The sequence below is a fragment of the Vipera ursinii genome (assembly GCF_947247035.1).
Source record: "Vipera ursinii genome assembly, chromosome: 3".
NCBI classification, from domain to species: domain Eukaryota; kingdom Metazoa; phylum Chordata; class Lepidosauria; order Squamata; family Viperidae; genus Vipera; species Vipera ursinii.
The window spans coordinates 93,564,881-93,577,845 of NC_139516.1; the positions used below are offsets into that span (position 1 = coordinate 93,564,881).

General features: G+C 35.2%; 1 protein-coding gene across 1 annotated transcript in view; it reads left to right on the top strand.

Moving 5' to 3' along the window:
• DENND1B (DENN domain containing 1B) overlaps positions 1-12,965 on the top strand; it is a 234,567-nt gene that overhangs the window by 154,029 nt on the left and 67,573 nt on the right. Inside the window, exons 11-12 of the mRNA XM_083359778.1 lie at positions 3,102-3,147; positions 4,377-4,478. Of these exons, the coding sequence (XP_083215904.1) occupies positions 3,102-3,147; positions 4,377-4,478 (148 nt within the window). The remainder of the gene's footprint in view (positions 1-3,101; positions 3,148-4,376; positions 4,479-12,965) is intronic.

Sequence of the window (12,965 nt, forward strand, 5' to 3'; positions counted from 1 at the left end):
ACTGGTTAATTGTTCTGTCAGGAAGTTTCTCCTTAGTTCTAGGTTGCTTCTCTCCTTGACTAGTTTCCATCCGTTGCTTCTTGTCCTGCTTTCAGGTGCTTTGGAGAAAGCTTTATAGCAATTAGCTATAAGCAATTAGCTGGTGATGACCTACAAAGCCCTAAATGACATGGGTCCAGATTATTTACGGGAGCACCTTCTGCCGGCGTCAACTTCCCATCGTCCTATGTGCTCCCACAGAGAGGGCCTCCTCAGGGTGCCATCGGTCAGTGAGTGCCGGCTGGCGGCCCCCAGGGTGAGAGCATTCTCTGTGGGCGCGCCTGCCCTCTGGAATCAGCTCCCTGTTGAGCTCCGGATGGCTCCCGACCTTCGCTCTTTTCGCCGTGACCTGAAACCTGGTTATTCAAGCTTGCCGGCCTGGACTGAGGGATTGGGATTTTAAATTTTAGAATTTGATTTACTTGGTTTGGGGCTAAATTTAATTTAATTTATTTTTAACTTTGTATGCCATGTTTTAACTGCCCTGTTCACTGCCCCAAGTCCTTTGGGAGAAGGGCGGTATATCAATCTAATAAATAAATAAATAAATAAATTAGTTAGTTAGTCTGGCTTTATCTGCTTTAACCAAGAACCCCATGCTGGTTTGTGATAGTATATCATTGTTTCTCAGGTGAATTTGATGTTAGGTCATCTGTGCCTATGATGCATGTCATGAATGAGGGACATAAATTGGTCCCAATACACATTCCCTATGTTGCAAATCATTCATTCCCTTGTTGAGTCCCTCTTATGACCCTTGTATTTTGCTGGCCACGTGCATCTGAGCAGAAAAGACTATGCGATGACAGCTAATCAATACCATCAAAATGGGCACCTCTTTGGTAAAATTCAGGGCAAGCTTTATGATATACGATTTTTTTAAAAAACCCAACAACAACCAGACAAACATTTTAAGAATATCCTGGGAATGCTTCCAACTTATTTCAGATCATTTTCTTTGACTATCATATATTGTGCATAAATATGGGTATGATAATAATAATAATAATAATAATAATAATAATAATAATAATAATAATAATAATAATAATAATAATAATAATAATTTTCCACAAGGGGAAAATGTTTTAAGGGCTATTGAAATTTTTTATTATATACTGTAATTAAAAGAAAAAAACCACAAAGTTTAAGTATACATAGTTATTGTGGCTATTGGCTGAATTACCTGAGTATTTAGCACTGGCTGCATTTCCATCTCATTGGGGAAATAATGAATAAATAGAACTAAACAGAGAAATAGAACCAAATTTGACAAAATTTTGGCCAAAATGTTAGAAACTGAAAGAAAGCTGAAACTGAAAGTGATATAATGCTGTATTTTTGTAAAAACCACAACATGTACAAGTAAAAGAATACTATGTACTAAATCTACAAATATACTGTTATATTTTTTAAATCACAGTTGCATTTTTAGTCAATCTTACTCATTTAATATACATCAAGACTTCATCTTTTTCCCTGCTGTGTATTGATCGTCTAATCCTTTCCTTTCCTTTCCTTTCCTTTCCTTTCCTTTCCTTTCCTTTCCTTTCCTTTCCTTTCCTTTCCTTTCCTTTCCTTTCCTTTCCTTCCCTTCCCTTCCCTTCCCTTCCCTTCCCTTCCCTTCCCTTCCCTTCCCTTCCCTTCCCTTCCTAAGAGAACATTTTTTTGCTTTGCATAATGGTATATAGTAGTAGAAGACATAATTCTTACACAATAGAATTCCTGAATAAGATTTTCATGGTCACTTTGCACTTTGCTATTTCAATGTAATCCACTGCTGTTCAAGAATATATTATTCGTATAGTAGAGCAATTTAGGTAAAATAAATAAAAACCCAACATTTTGAGTTTGAAGATACAGATTACATACAGCTAGATTTCAATACAATTTCACTGTATGATCATAATAATATAAAGTTATATATGGGAACAGTAATGGACAATTGTAGATCAAAACTGTTTAACAGTTCATTGTAACATTCTATATTTCTCACTTACTGCTTTCATGTGTTTGTTTTTGCCCCTTCCCCTGTAACAACTGCTCAGGTTTGGGGAGGGTCACATTACAAAAATGCCAGATTATTTTAGGCTTCTTATATGTAGTAGTAGATATAAAATAATAGAAGCTTTATATCTTTTAGGAAGATCATGTGAAGGCCTTTCATTTTTCCCATTTTGCTAGGTAGCCCAAACTGACCAATTTATTACAGTTTTACAGGAACTGAAGTCACTTCTGATGAGTTCAAAGTATTCATGGTAGCTTTAAAACAGCTGGGGACCTTGATATTTAAAGGACAGCCTGTGTTGTATCACCTGCCTAAATATTAAATATAAAAATTTGATGAGAGGGGTTTTCCTCCACCTTCCCTTTATTGGAAGAAATGCAAATGTGAGACAAGAGTTTTCTGTTTGGCTTATGAAACTCTCTTCTCTCAAAACCCTGGCTGAGAGGCATGCATTTGTTTTCTTTTAATATCACATGGAGACCTGACGATTTATCCAAGTCGGTTGGTAGTTTAGCATTTTGTTCCTTTATTTATCTGTTTTATCTATCTAATAAGTGCTTTCATATTGATTTGTTTGTGGGTTTTATCTCCACCCTGAGATTCCTTCATCCAGTGCAATTAGCAACATTTTATTAAGGAAATAATTAAATTGCCTAGATGTAGGAGGTAGAAAATAGTAATTAGTAGATGGGGATGATCCAGTTGGTGTCCTCTGAATATATATTGAGACTCAACTGAGAGATGGATCAGTGACCATATAAAATTGCATGCATAAGAAAAAAATATTGGGAGAAGACTGCAGTTTCCATTTGGTAAAGTTAACACTTTGAAGAAGTGAGAGCTGTTGAAGGTTTGCAACAGCTCTGCAAGATAGTCTTGTGTTATTCCTTACTTTATAGCTGTAATGATAGCTAGGTTTTGAACCAGAATTTTCCAGCTTACAGGTTTTTGGGTGTTTTAATATTTGGAGCTGGCAAATATGCTTACTCGCATAAAATGGCAGTTCTACATCTTTCTAGTATATGATATATTTCTTTTTTTCCTTTAATTTCAGTGCACCAATGCCTTATTTAATTGGAGTTCACTTCAGTTTAATGGAGGTAAGTAATTTTCTCTTTCTCCATGGCTATATGTTAAAATGTGTAAGCTTTTTAAAAGCCTAACTGGATCTCTTGTACTATTCCTGAAAAGGCTTAAATATTTTTTAAAAATGAAACTTAGGGGTAATTGGAAGGATAGGAGGGGGGAAAAAAGCAAGTTTGTTAACCTTAGATTCCTCTGTTTTATATGAGATTCTCTATAGTTGAGAAACAGAATGGGAGAACTTCTCATCTTCATTAGCTACAGTGGAGGAGAATAGTTCCTTTCATGTGAGCCCTTGAAGCAGTCCTAAATATATCAGCATCAAAATGGAATGCTGACCATTCTCCCAAGCTATTCTGGCAATGTGCCATTTAATGATATCTAGACTTCTGTGTGGAAGGGAATAAAGTTATGGAGTAGGGAGGAACCAGGCAGGATCACGTGCTTGCTTCCAATATGCCTGCAATTATTTGAGAAGTTCAGTGCATGAGAACTAGTAAAGGAAAAAAAATGGCCCAAAACTATTATAAGGAAGTAACCTTCCCCTCAGTATATGCATATGTAATGGGCCATTTCATCCAGCATAGACGTTGCTCAAAACTGGCACTAGAAAGCTTTCTGTACTGATTTGCTTGATTTAGGATCATACGAGTTAAGTTTAAAAGAGTGAACAATTCTAGAAAGCCTGTTCAATAGTATCATGGTATCAGTGGGGACATGCATACTGTATATATTAAACATACACAGTCATGTGAGAATATAATATGTCATCTATTTCTTACTGTTATTTAAGTCGGTAAGCCTATGTCAGTCTATCCTTGCATTGGTAAAAAAAAAAAGGTTCTAAGGAGTTCCCTGCTGAACCAGATCAAATGTCCACTTGTTCTAGCATCTTATTTCTCACAGTGGCTAGGCAAATAGTGGATAAATGTTTTATACAGTGACAGAAGTCTCTTGAACAAGGAGATCCTATTCAGGCAGTGACAAATAGTCTTGATGGGTATTGTTTCTAGTACTCTAAATTTAATTAATTATGGTAACGCTGCATTATGTAAAGAAATTTCTTGATACACAAGGCTGCCATAGAAATATTGGCTTATTTCTTTGTGACCTAGATTGCTTCATCCCTAGTTTGTTTGCTTGTTCGTTTACCATTTAGATTTGTATGTTGAGAATATAATAACTTTTTAATGAAAATCAGAAAGAGAAGCCTCAAATGCTTACATGGATATTTTTCCTTATTCAGAGAGTCAAAAGTAAATCACTGGAGGATGTGGTGATGCTAAATGTTGACACAAATACACTGGAAACACCATTTAATGACCTGAGCAATCTACCAAGTGAAGTGGTAAGTCTACTGTAGATGGTTTTATCCTCTTTGTTTGAATTACTTATTTTACCTTGCTAAGTTAAAAAAAAAAGAGTACCTTCCCCCAACAAACATGTTATCAGCTATAGATTTCCTATTTAATGGTGTCTTGTTGTGTTTGTTTGTTTACTTGCTTTTGACAATTGAGGAAATGTTGAGTGGAACGTCATATTTCTTATTGTGAAGGAAAAGGGGAGATCATAATTATAAAGCTTGCTGCATTCATTAAGCATAGCAGCTTTAAACGCAAGAGTCTCTTCATCTCATCTTAATCATTATATTACAAAGTAGGCATTTCTGTCTGCCTAGTGGCATATATTGCAAGGGGAAAAAAGGAAGTTTTTGAAGGCAAAAAGAAGAAGGGGGCCAATTATCGGCTTCTGGTTCCTGCCACCTGCCAGCACTTCTCCTTTTAATTAATGATCTGATGACATTGGTCAATATAATAAGAAATGCTTGTAGAGTGGGGTCAGAAAATGCATACTTTGATCTCCTTCAACTCTCTGAAACATTTATTTGTTTTGTTTAAATTATTTCAGTTTTATTTTAATCTCTTCTATCCTGCTGAGGATGGCATGAATTGAAAACTCTACTCTGTTTGTCATTTGCTTTGGCAGAGCAGTGATGCCATACTTATAATTCTATTTGTAAATTAAACTGCAAACCCTGTTTGTCATAAAAGACATTGGATCATTTGAAAGTGACGAAAACTGTCTTTTGTCTGTAAAGACAGATAAATTAAGTGGCAGTTACACTTGGACTTTGATCTCATGAAGTTCCCCCCCCCCTTTTTGGATGCTTATAATAGGATGTATTCTACAGTTCATGTTAAATAGACACCCCAAAAATAGCATTTTACTTTCTTTTGGTCTTCTGCAACATGGTTCTGAAAAATCACGTTTTCTCTACCACATTTTGTTCCTTTTTAAGACAGAATTCAGTAGAAGTTGATGATAACAGATGGTTCAAAGTGAGAATGAAACAATACTACATTATTCCTCAAATGAAATACACACACACACACACACACACACACACACACACACACACATGTGCATTCATATGTTCTTATATAGACCACTCGACAATTAGACAGCAACTTTAATTCTGGTTATAGTAATTTTAATATATAAGTTGTTTCATCATATGAGGATATTTATTCTTATACGTTAATTAAAACATAGCAAAAACAGAATAAATATTCAGATTAATGTTTCACTACTTTGCTTTTGAAAAGGAACTAACAAACGTGGGTAATAGCTGATTGCATGATTCATTTTTAAAACTATTTTAAACACATTAACATCTAGAAGTTAATATCAGAATAAATTTAAATCTCAAAATATGTGATTATTGATGGAAATATATATTTTGATCTTGCACTAAGAAGAAATAATCATTTAGGTATATCCCATATAAATTCATAGTGCTTTAGTTGGGTAGTTTCAAAGCACACAGAGTTCTTGAGTATCAAAGACATTTCTCTATTTTTATGTACCCAGTGTATGAAGAGGGTCACGTTCCCCCCCATAAATCTATTAAAGATGATCTAAGGCACCTGCATTTCTATTTTGGATTCTTCTGTCCTGTTTTTTTAAGACAATATGATTTGACAGATTTCCTAAATATATTTAGTAGAAAATATATTTTAATTTTAAGGAAAATTGGACTGAATAGAATGTCAATTCAAAGATTTCCACATATTTTTATCTACAAACAAGTTTGTATATTAATTTGGGTACAGAATATTATGCATGAAAAGAAAACATCACTGAATTGAGATAAATTGTTAGTGAAAACATGCTGATCTGTTTAGCAATTAACTCTATAGGAAATCCTACAAAAGTCTTATATTAGCATTTGTCTTTTATGGAACAGGCAGTGGGCCTTTGAACAAAAATGAATGTTCCATGTGAAATATTAACATAAAACAATATAATATTTGTATACTGTAAAAAGTTTTATTTTTCCCTTCTGGTAATACATACTATGGTTTATTTGTTTTACCAGTTGTTTAACTATCCTGATTGCTTCCATTCTAAATGAGCCTTTTTGTAGATCTCAGTTGTTAATTAAAACCACATATAAGCATAGTCTGAAAATGGGATGCTTATCCTCGCTACAATTTTGTCAGTTTATAGACCAAGAAAAGTCAATACTGCATTCTAAGCACAGTACATACTTGGCAACAATTTTGATGGTGGTTTTAATAATATTAAACAATAAGAAGTAGGACTGAGAAAGGATATCAAATAAAAATACTTATGTTGTTAGTCTATAATGCATGAAAATATGTAAATACATGCATATAAAATAAAGTTCCTTTACCTATGTACATTGCATCTAATGTCTTATATTTGTTGTATATAATCTACTGTGCTTTATTTATTTATATATATTTCACATTTCTGAATTGCCCATTTCCCTCAAAGATACTGTATTAAAATGCTTAATATATTAAATATAGATTTTATATATTAAAGTGTTAAAAGAGATAGAATAGTGTATTACTGGGGACACCTGAAAAAAATGAACATATAAATAAAGCTTTACATTTATTTTAGGAATCAAAAAATAAATTCAGAATTGTTCCCAAATTCCTGAATGCCTTTTCTGGGTCAGCTTTGTATGATTTGAAAGACTTAAATTATTATTTTATACTTATTCCTATTGTTATAGTATTTACAAGTCCAGAACTTGTAAAATTGTGATATAGTGCTGTTTCATGTTACAACTTCTCATTTTTTGAGAATGCTTTTTAAAAAAAATGCAGAAAAAGTATTTGAAATCTGAAAAACATTATTCTTTGGCATTAATATAATCAGTGGCTTAATATAATTACCTAAAACTTAACAGGACTTTTCAGCTAATTCACCAAAACATTTAACTTAACAGGCTTTATGACTTTCTATACATGGAAAATATATTAGTTTGTTAGATTGACTAGGGGTCTTAATTATTCAAATATCAATGGTCACACTTGTCCTGAATTAGCTCTCTGTTTTATTTCATGTGGACCCTTCATGTGCTTCATTTTGTAGTGTGTGATAATCTTCATGGCTTCATTCTGATATTTGCACATAATAGTTTAGATTTATTGACAATAATAAAGGTAAAGGTAAAGGTTCCCCTGCACATGCGTGCTAGTCGTTTCCGACTCTAGGGGCCGGTGCTCATTTCCGTTTCAAAGCTGAAGAGCCAGTGTTTGTCTGAGGACATCTCCGTGGTCGTGTGGCCAGGGTTGGGGCTATTCTAAGCTCCGAATGGGAGGCTCAATGCGTCTCTTAGCCTGTTTAAGTTCTCTCAGTTCCATCATGTACTATGGGTAGCATCGGGAACTCTGACTGTGGAGAGGCCGCTCAGAGGCAATTTGATCAAAAACTGTTGCCACTTTACTATTTCATGTAGTCACAAGACTTCAGTCAGTCCAAGTAGCTGGTTTTCTGGAATACCCCAAGCTGTCTCTCGAACCCAGTTGGGTCTATTAGTTGGGGTGGACTGGTCGAAAAGGCCTGTTCTGCCTGCAGAAGGGTCTGGCATCCAAGAACTTGAGGCTCACCAATGAGTGATCTGTCCATGGCAGGAGAGAAATCAAAATCCCCCTTCCCTAAATCTGACAGAAAAATACAGGATGCATTACCACTGCTATGAATTGGGTCCTGGATAATTTGGCCAGCCCTACAGTTGCCACGGTGGCCATAAACTCCTGAGCTATTTCTGACCTCATACATAGGGATGGCAGGTTGAAATTCCCTAGCACAATAAGTCCAGGAACTCCACTGCTAGCCCAGCCACAAAATTGAGCTCAGGCAGAGAGGTTGCTACAAAGTAGGGAGGCTGTATAATAGCAACAGCCCTATCTGACATCTCCATGCCCAACTTAAACAGTGTCTCACATCTGGCAATCTCTGGACCAAGGCACCTGGAAACCTCCCAAGTATCCCAGACAATCATCCTGTGGTCTCACCTGATGCCAAAATGGAAACTGGCTGAGCAGATCTCAGTGAGAGGAACCCAGCTCTCTTTTCCCAGTCATGGCTCCGTAATGCATGCTTGATCAGCATTTTCCTCAACAAACCTCATGGTGGCTTTATTACAGACTGAACTAGCATTCAGCAGCAGAAGAAGTCAGCTTGGAGGCTTGAAAGCTTGCCATTTATTTATTTTATTTATTTATTTTTATTCCATTTATATCCCGCCCTTCTCCGAAGACTCAGGGCGGCTTACAAACATAGCAGTAAGTTGGGGCTGGGATTGAGTCTGAGAGACTGGAATGTGCCATAGGAGCAAGATATCTGGGGCTTGGTTACTGTAGCTGCCACTGCTTCCTCTGTATGTCTTTGCAGATGGTTAAATTCTACAGAGGTTGGCCAGGGAAGATGAAATTGCAACCAAGGCATAAATTTATCTGTTCTGATCGTACTGTATGTTACTATGGAATATTTGCTTTTATTGTCTCTAGCATATTTTTTTTGAAAATCTGCTGTTGCACCATAAGAGATTGGTGGGGGCAGGGGGTACAGGACATTGTTTTTATTTCAGAGCAGAAAAGACAAGTTAGCTGAGGAAGAATCTTCATGAGTTTAAGTGTTTTTTTTTTGAAAAAACTGGTAACTGATTTGTGAATGTACAAGCTCTTTTGTAGCACTCATTCTATGTTAGCAACAGCCTTTCAGCATTCCAAATATATCTACCATCTTCAATTACCTTTGCCATAAGATATACATAATATCTTAATTAATAACATATAAGGTTGGCTAATTCTGTGGTATTAGGAGGGATCATTTCCATTTTAGACAAATATTATTAGGTATTTTTGATTATTGATGCCATTTCTTTCTCTAGGAGCAAGGCAGAGTCCATAAATGAACTCCTCCTTTTGAAAGAATGTGATCCCGTGAAGAACGGTCAGTCCAAACATCCTTTGGACATAAGCCCATGTTTTCATAATACTGCTTTTCTTTGGTTATCTATATCTGCTTTTCCCAAAAATCTTTCAAGTTTGGTATCCCATTGTAAACACAATTACTTTTTTCTAGATAAACAGATGATGGGTGTTGAAATATCCAAGGTCAAAAGACCTGGTTGTTTTCTATTTAATAACCAAACTCTGTACAGAGTGTTAAAATACACATTTAAACAGTAGTAAAGGAGGGGTGGGGATTTATTGGAAGTTTTCTGTCATTATTTCTTGTCAGTACTATCTGATAATCACTATTTAAGTAGTATTGATATCTTATTATGGTTATATACTAGAAATTTTTTAAAAGTTATTTAGTGCATTATAAGGGTAATAGTTAAATTATTTAATTTAAGAATATATTTATTAGTTGAGTTGTACTGATATTCCAAACAAATTTGTGTTGTCATAAAAAAGAGAAGCCTTTTTAATTGATTGGAATTACAATCTTTCTTCTGTATGATTATCTGACGAAATGAAGTTAGATTTGTTATAGCTTCTAAATATCAATATCAGTACTATGCTGTATATATAATATATAATATATTATTTCTGTGCTGGCAACTTCTCCACCTGTCCTTTCAGTTTCTTTTCTATCTCCTTTTTCCCAGCTTGAGGTTTTATTAGTTTTCTGTGTCATATAAATAATACAATTTGCTTAGTATGCAAATATATTTTTAGTCCTCTGTTGCTAATCTATATTCTTTTTCCTTCAAAGATGTATAATGCAATTGGAAATAGTCAAATTATCAAAAGCCTATTACTCTTGAAGAGGTAATAGTTCCAGTACATATATTGAATCCTTTGTATTTTCTGAAAAATATTTGTGACCTCTATGATTCCTGTACAAGAGAAGCAGTCATATTTAACACTCTATTAAATTTATCATATTTCATTTATTTAAATATCTACATGTTAGCTTCCAGGGCGTAGCTATTTAAACATTGTATTTTACAAAATTGACATTCCAGAAAACAAGTTTAAAAAACAGCTTTGTTGGTACTGCAATCAGTTTCAAATCTTCATTGCCAGACATACATCACCAAGATTCTCTGCCAGTAACTGCTTTTTTGAACTCTCATTGTTTATCTTGTGCCATCAATAATAGTTACCCTGCCTTCTGTCAATCTCTTTTGCAGTTGTTTTCAATTTTTTCCAAACAGCAAAGTCTTCTCCAATGATTCTGTCCTTGGCATTTTGTGTTTCGTTATTAGTGTTTCTAATGAGCAATCTGGTTCACTTTACCTGATTTCTATTCTTCTTGTAGTCCAAAGTATTTTCAGCAGTTTATTAACTACACCATATTTCATAGGCATTATTTTTTCTTCATTCTACTTTCTGATGATTCAGTTTTATCAGGCATATATTATAGCTTAGAAAACTGTGTACTGACCTCTTTTACCGGTCTACTATAGAGAGCGTCCTCTCGTATGGTATTGTGGTTTGGTATGCTGGTCTGACAGCCGCGGATAGGAAAGTATTACAGAGGGTAGTGAGCACAGCACAAGACATTGTGGGCTGTTCCCTGACACCACTGGATGACAGACATCGCCAGGGCTCGTTGCCTTGGAAGAGTGAGGAAGATTCTCAGGGATGACTCACACCCTGGACGGTATCTCTTTACTCTCCTACCATCCGGTAGAAGATATAGGAATATAGCCAGCTATACCAACAGGCTGAAAAATAGCTTTTATCCGTGGGCTGTTAGGCTTTTAAATGGGACATAATCTTATGCAGAATTGACTTGGGAGGCCGGTGTGTTGTGTAGTTGGTTCACATAGTGTGGTGGGATGGAGGGTTTGTTGTCACTGTGTGTTGGGGGGAGAGAGCACGGGGGGAGGCTCAGCTAATCTCAATGTACACATGTTGTACTTTGACAATAAAGGCTTATTATTAGTTGTATATTTAATATGAGGTCTTTGCTCAGGAGAATAAATTTTCTTACTATTTCAATATCGTCACTGTTTACCTGCTTTGGGATGGTTTTGCTATTGACATAATCTTGCATTTCTTTCTTTTACCTTCATTATTGTTTTCAGAGACCCAAGTGGTATTTTTAATTTAAGTTTTTATTTTCAATTTAAATATTTTTATTAAATATTTCTCCCAGTGATTTTAATTTCAGTTTCTGTTTCTTCTATTCCAGCATCTGCAAGATATGCTCTGCATGTAAATTAAACATTTGGTGGTAATACATATCTTTCACACTTTCTTTTCCAAGTTTTTAACATAATTAGGGTGGTTCATATTAAACTCTGTTCTTTCCTGGGCATCATGCATATTTTTTTAATAGGGACTACACTCTTACTTTAAAGACTATTGACAATTTATTGTGCTTTGGATATCAAAAGCCAAATTAAAAATAAGCATTAGTTTGGTATTGCCGTGCTAACATCCATTATTTATTAGATGTTAGCAATATGGCCTTGAGTGACTTTGCCTCTTCTAAATTCAGCTTGTACTTCTAGCAATTCTTGTTTCACATATTGTTGAAATCTTGATTGCAAAACCTAGAATATTTTGATGTTAGCTGTGAGATAAGTGCAATTGTTCCTTTGTGTAAGAATTCCTGCATACTACTTTTTGTGATATTAGAATATAAATTAGTCTTTTCAATTCTTGGATATTGTTACAATTTTTAATATTTATTTATGAACTTCCAGTGAAAGTTTAATGTCATCATCATATAAATTTTTAAACAGATCTCTGACAGCTTATCAACTTCAGCATTTTGTTGCAGTACTTTCCAGGGCCATTTCAGTGTCTAGGACAATGGTCCCCAACCTTTGCAGCTTGGTGGCTCAGCTTGGTGGGAGAAGAGGGCAACCAGGTCACATGAGTGTCAGGCCAATTGCTCAAGTTGAGCTGTGTCAAGTGTTCACGCTGGCCCACCGCTTGTGTGAGTTGACCTTTATGTGCACTGGCCCGATGTTCATGCAGCCCAGTTGTGAACAGGCCATGGCCCAGCAGAGTGCTTTGGTCCAGAGGTTGGGGATCCCTGGTCTAGGATGTCTGGTTTAGTTTATACGTATCATTGGTTTTAGGATACTTTTTTTGGTACAGTTCTTCTGTGCAGTCATCCCACCTCTCTTTTTATACATGTTCCTCAGTTGACTTTTGTCTTTTTGTGCTCTTTTCATAAAAGTTACTTTTCTTTAATAAATGTTCTGCTCTTTCTATTCAGTTGTTATCCTCATTATGTTTTTCATTATAAACCAGGCTTACATATAATAACATTAGGTCTAAAACAAATCCAGATTACGTCATAAATACTTTAAGGTATGAGGCTACCACTGATGGAAGCTACTGCATTCCTGCAAGTATCGATTCTGTGATGCCAGTTACATGATTCAGATAACCAGGTCCTGAATAACTTTAAGATACTTACTGTCACTTGAAATGGAGACTGTATATGAACAGACACTGAATGAAATATCATGTTATATGCTTCAACATATTGGTACCACAAGCATTTTAGCAGATTAATTTTCCAAACAAAATTTCCA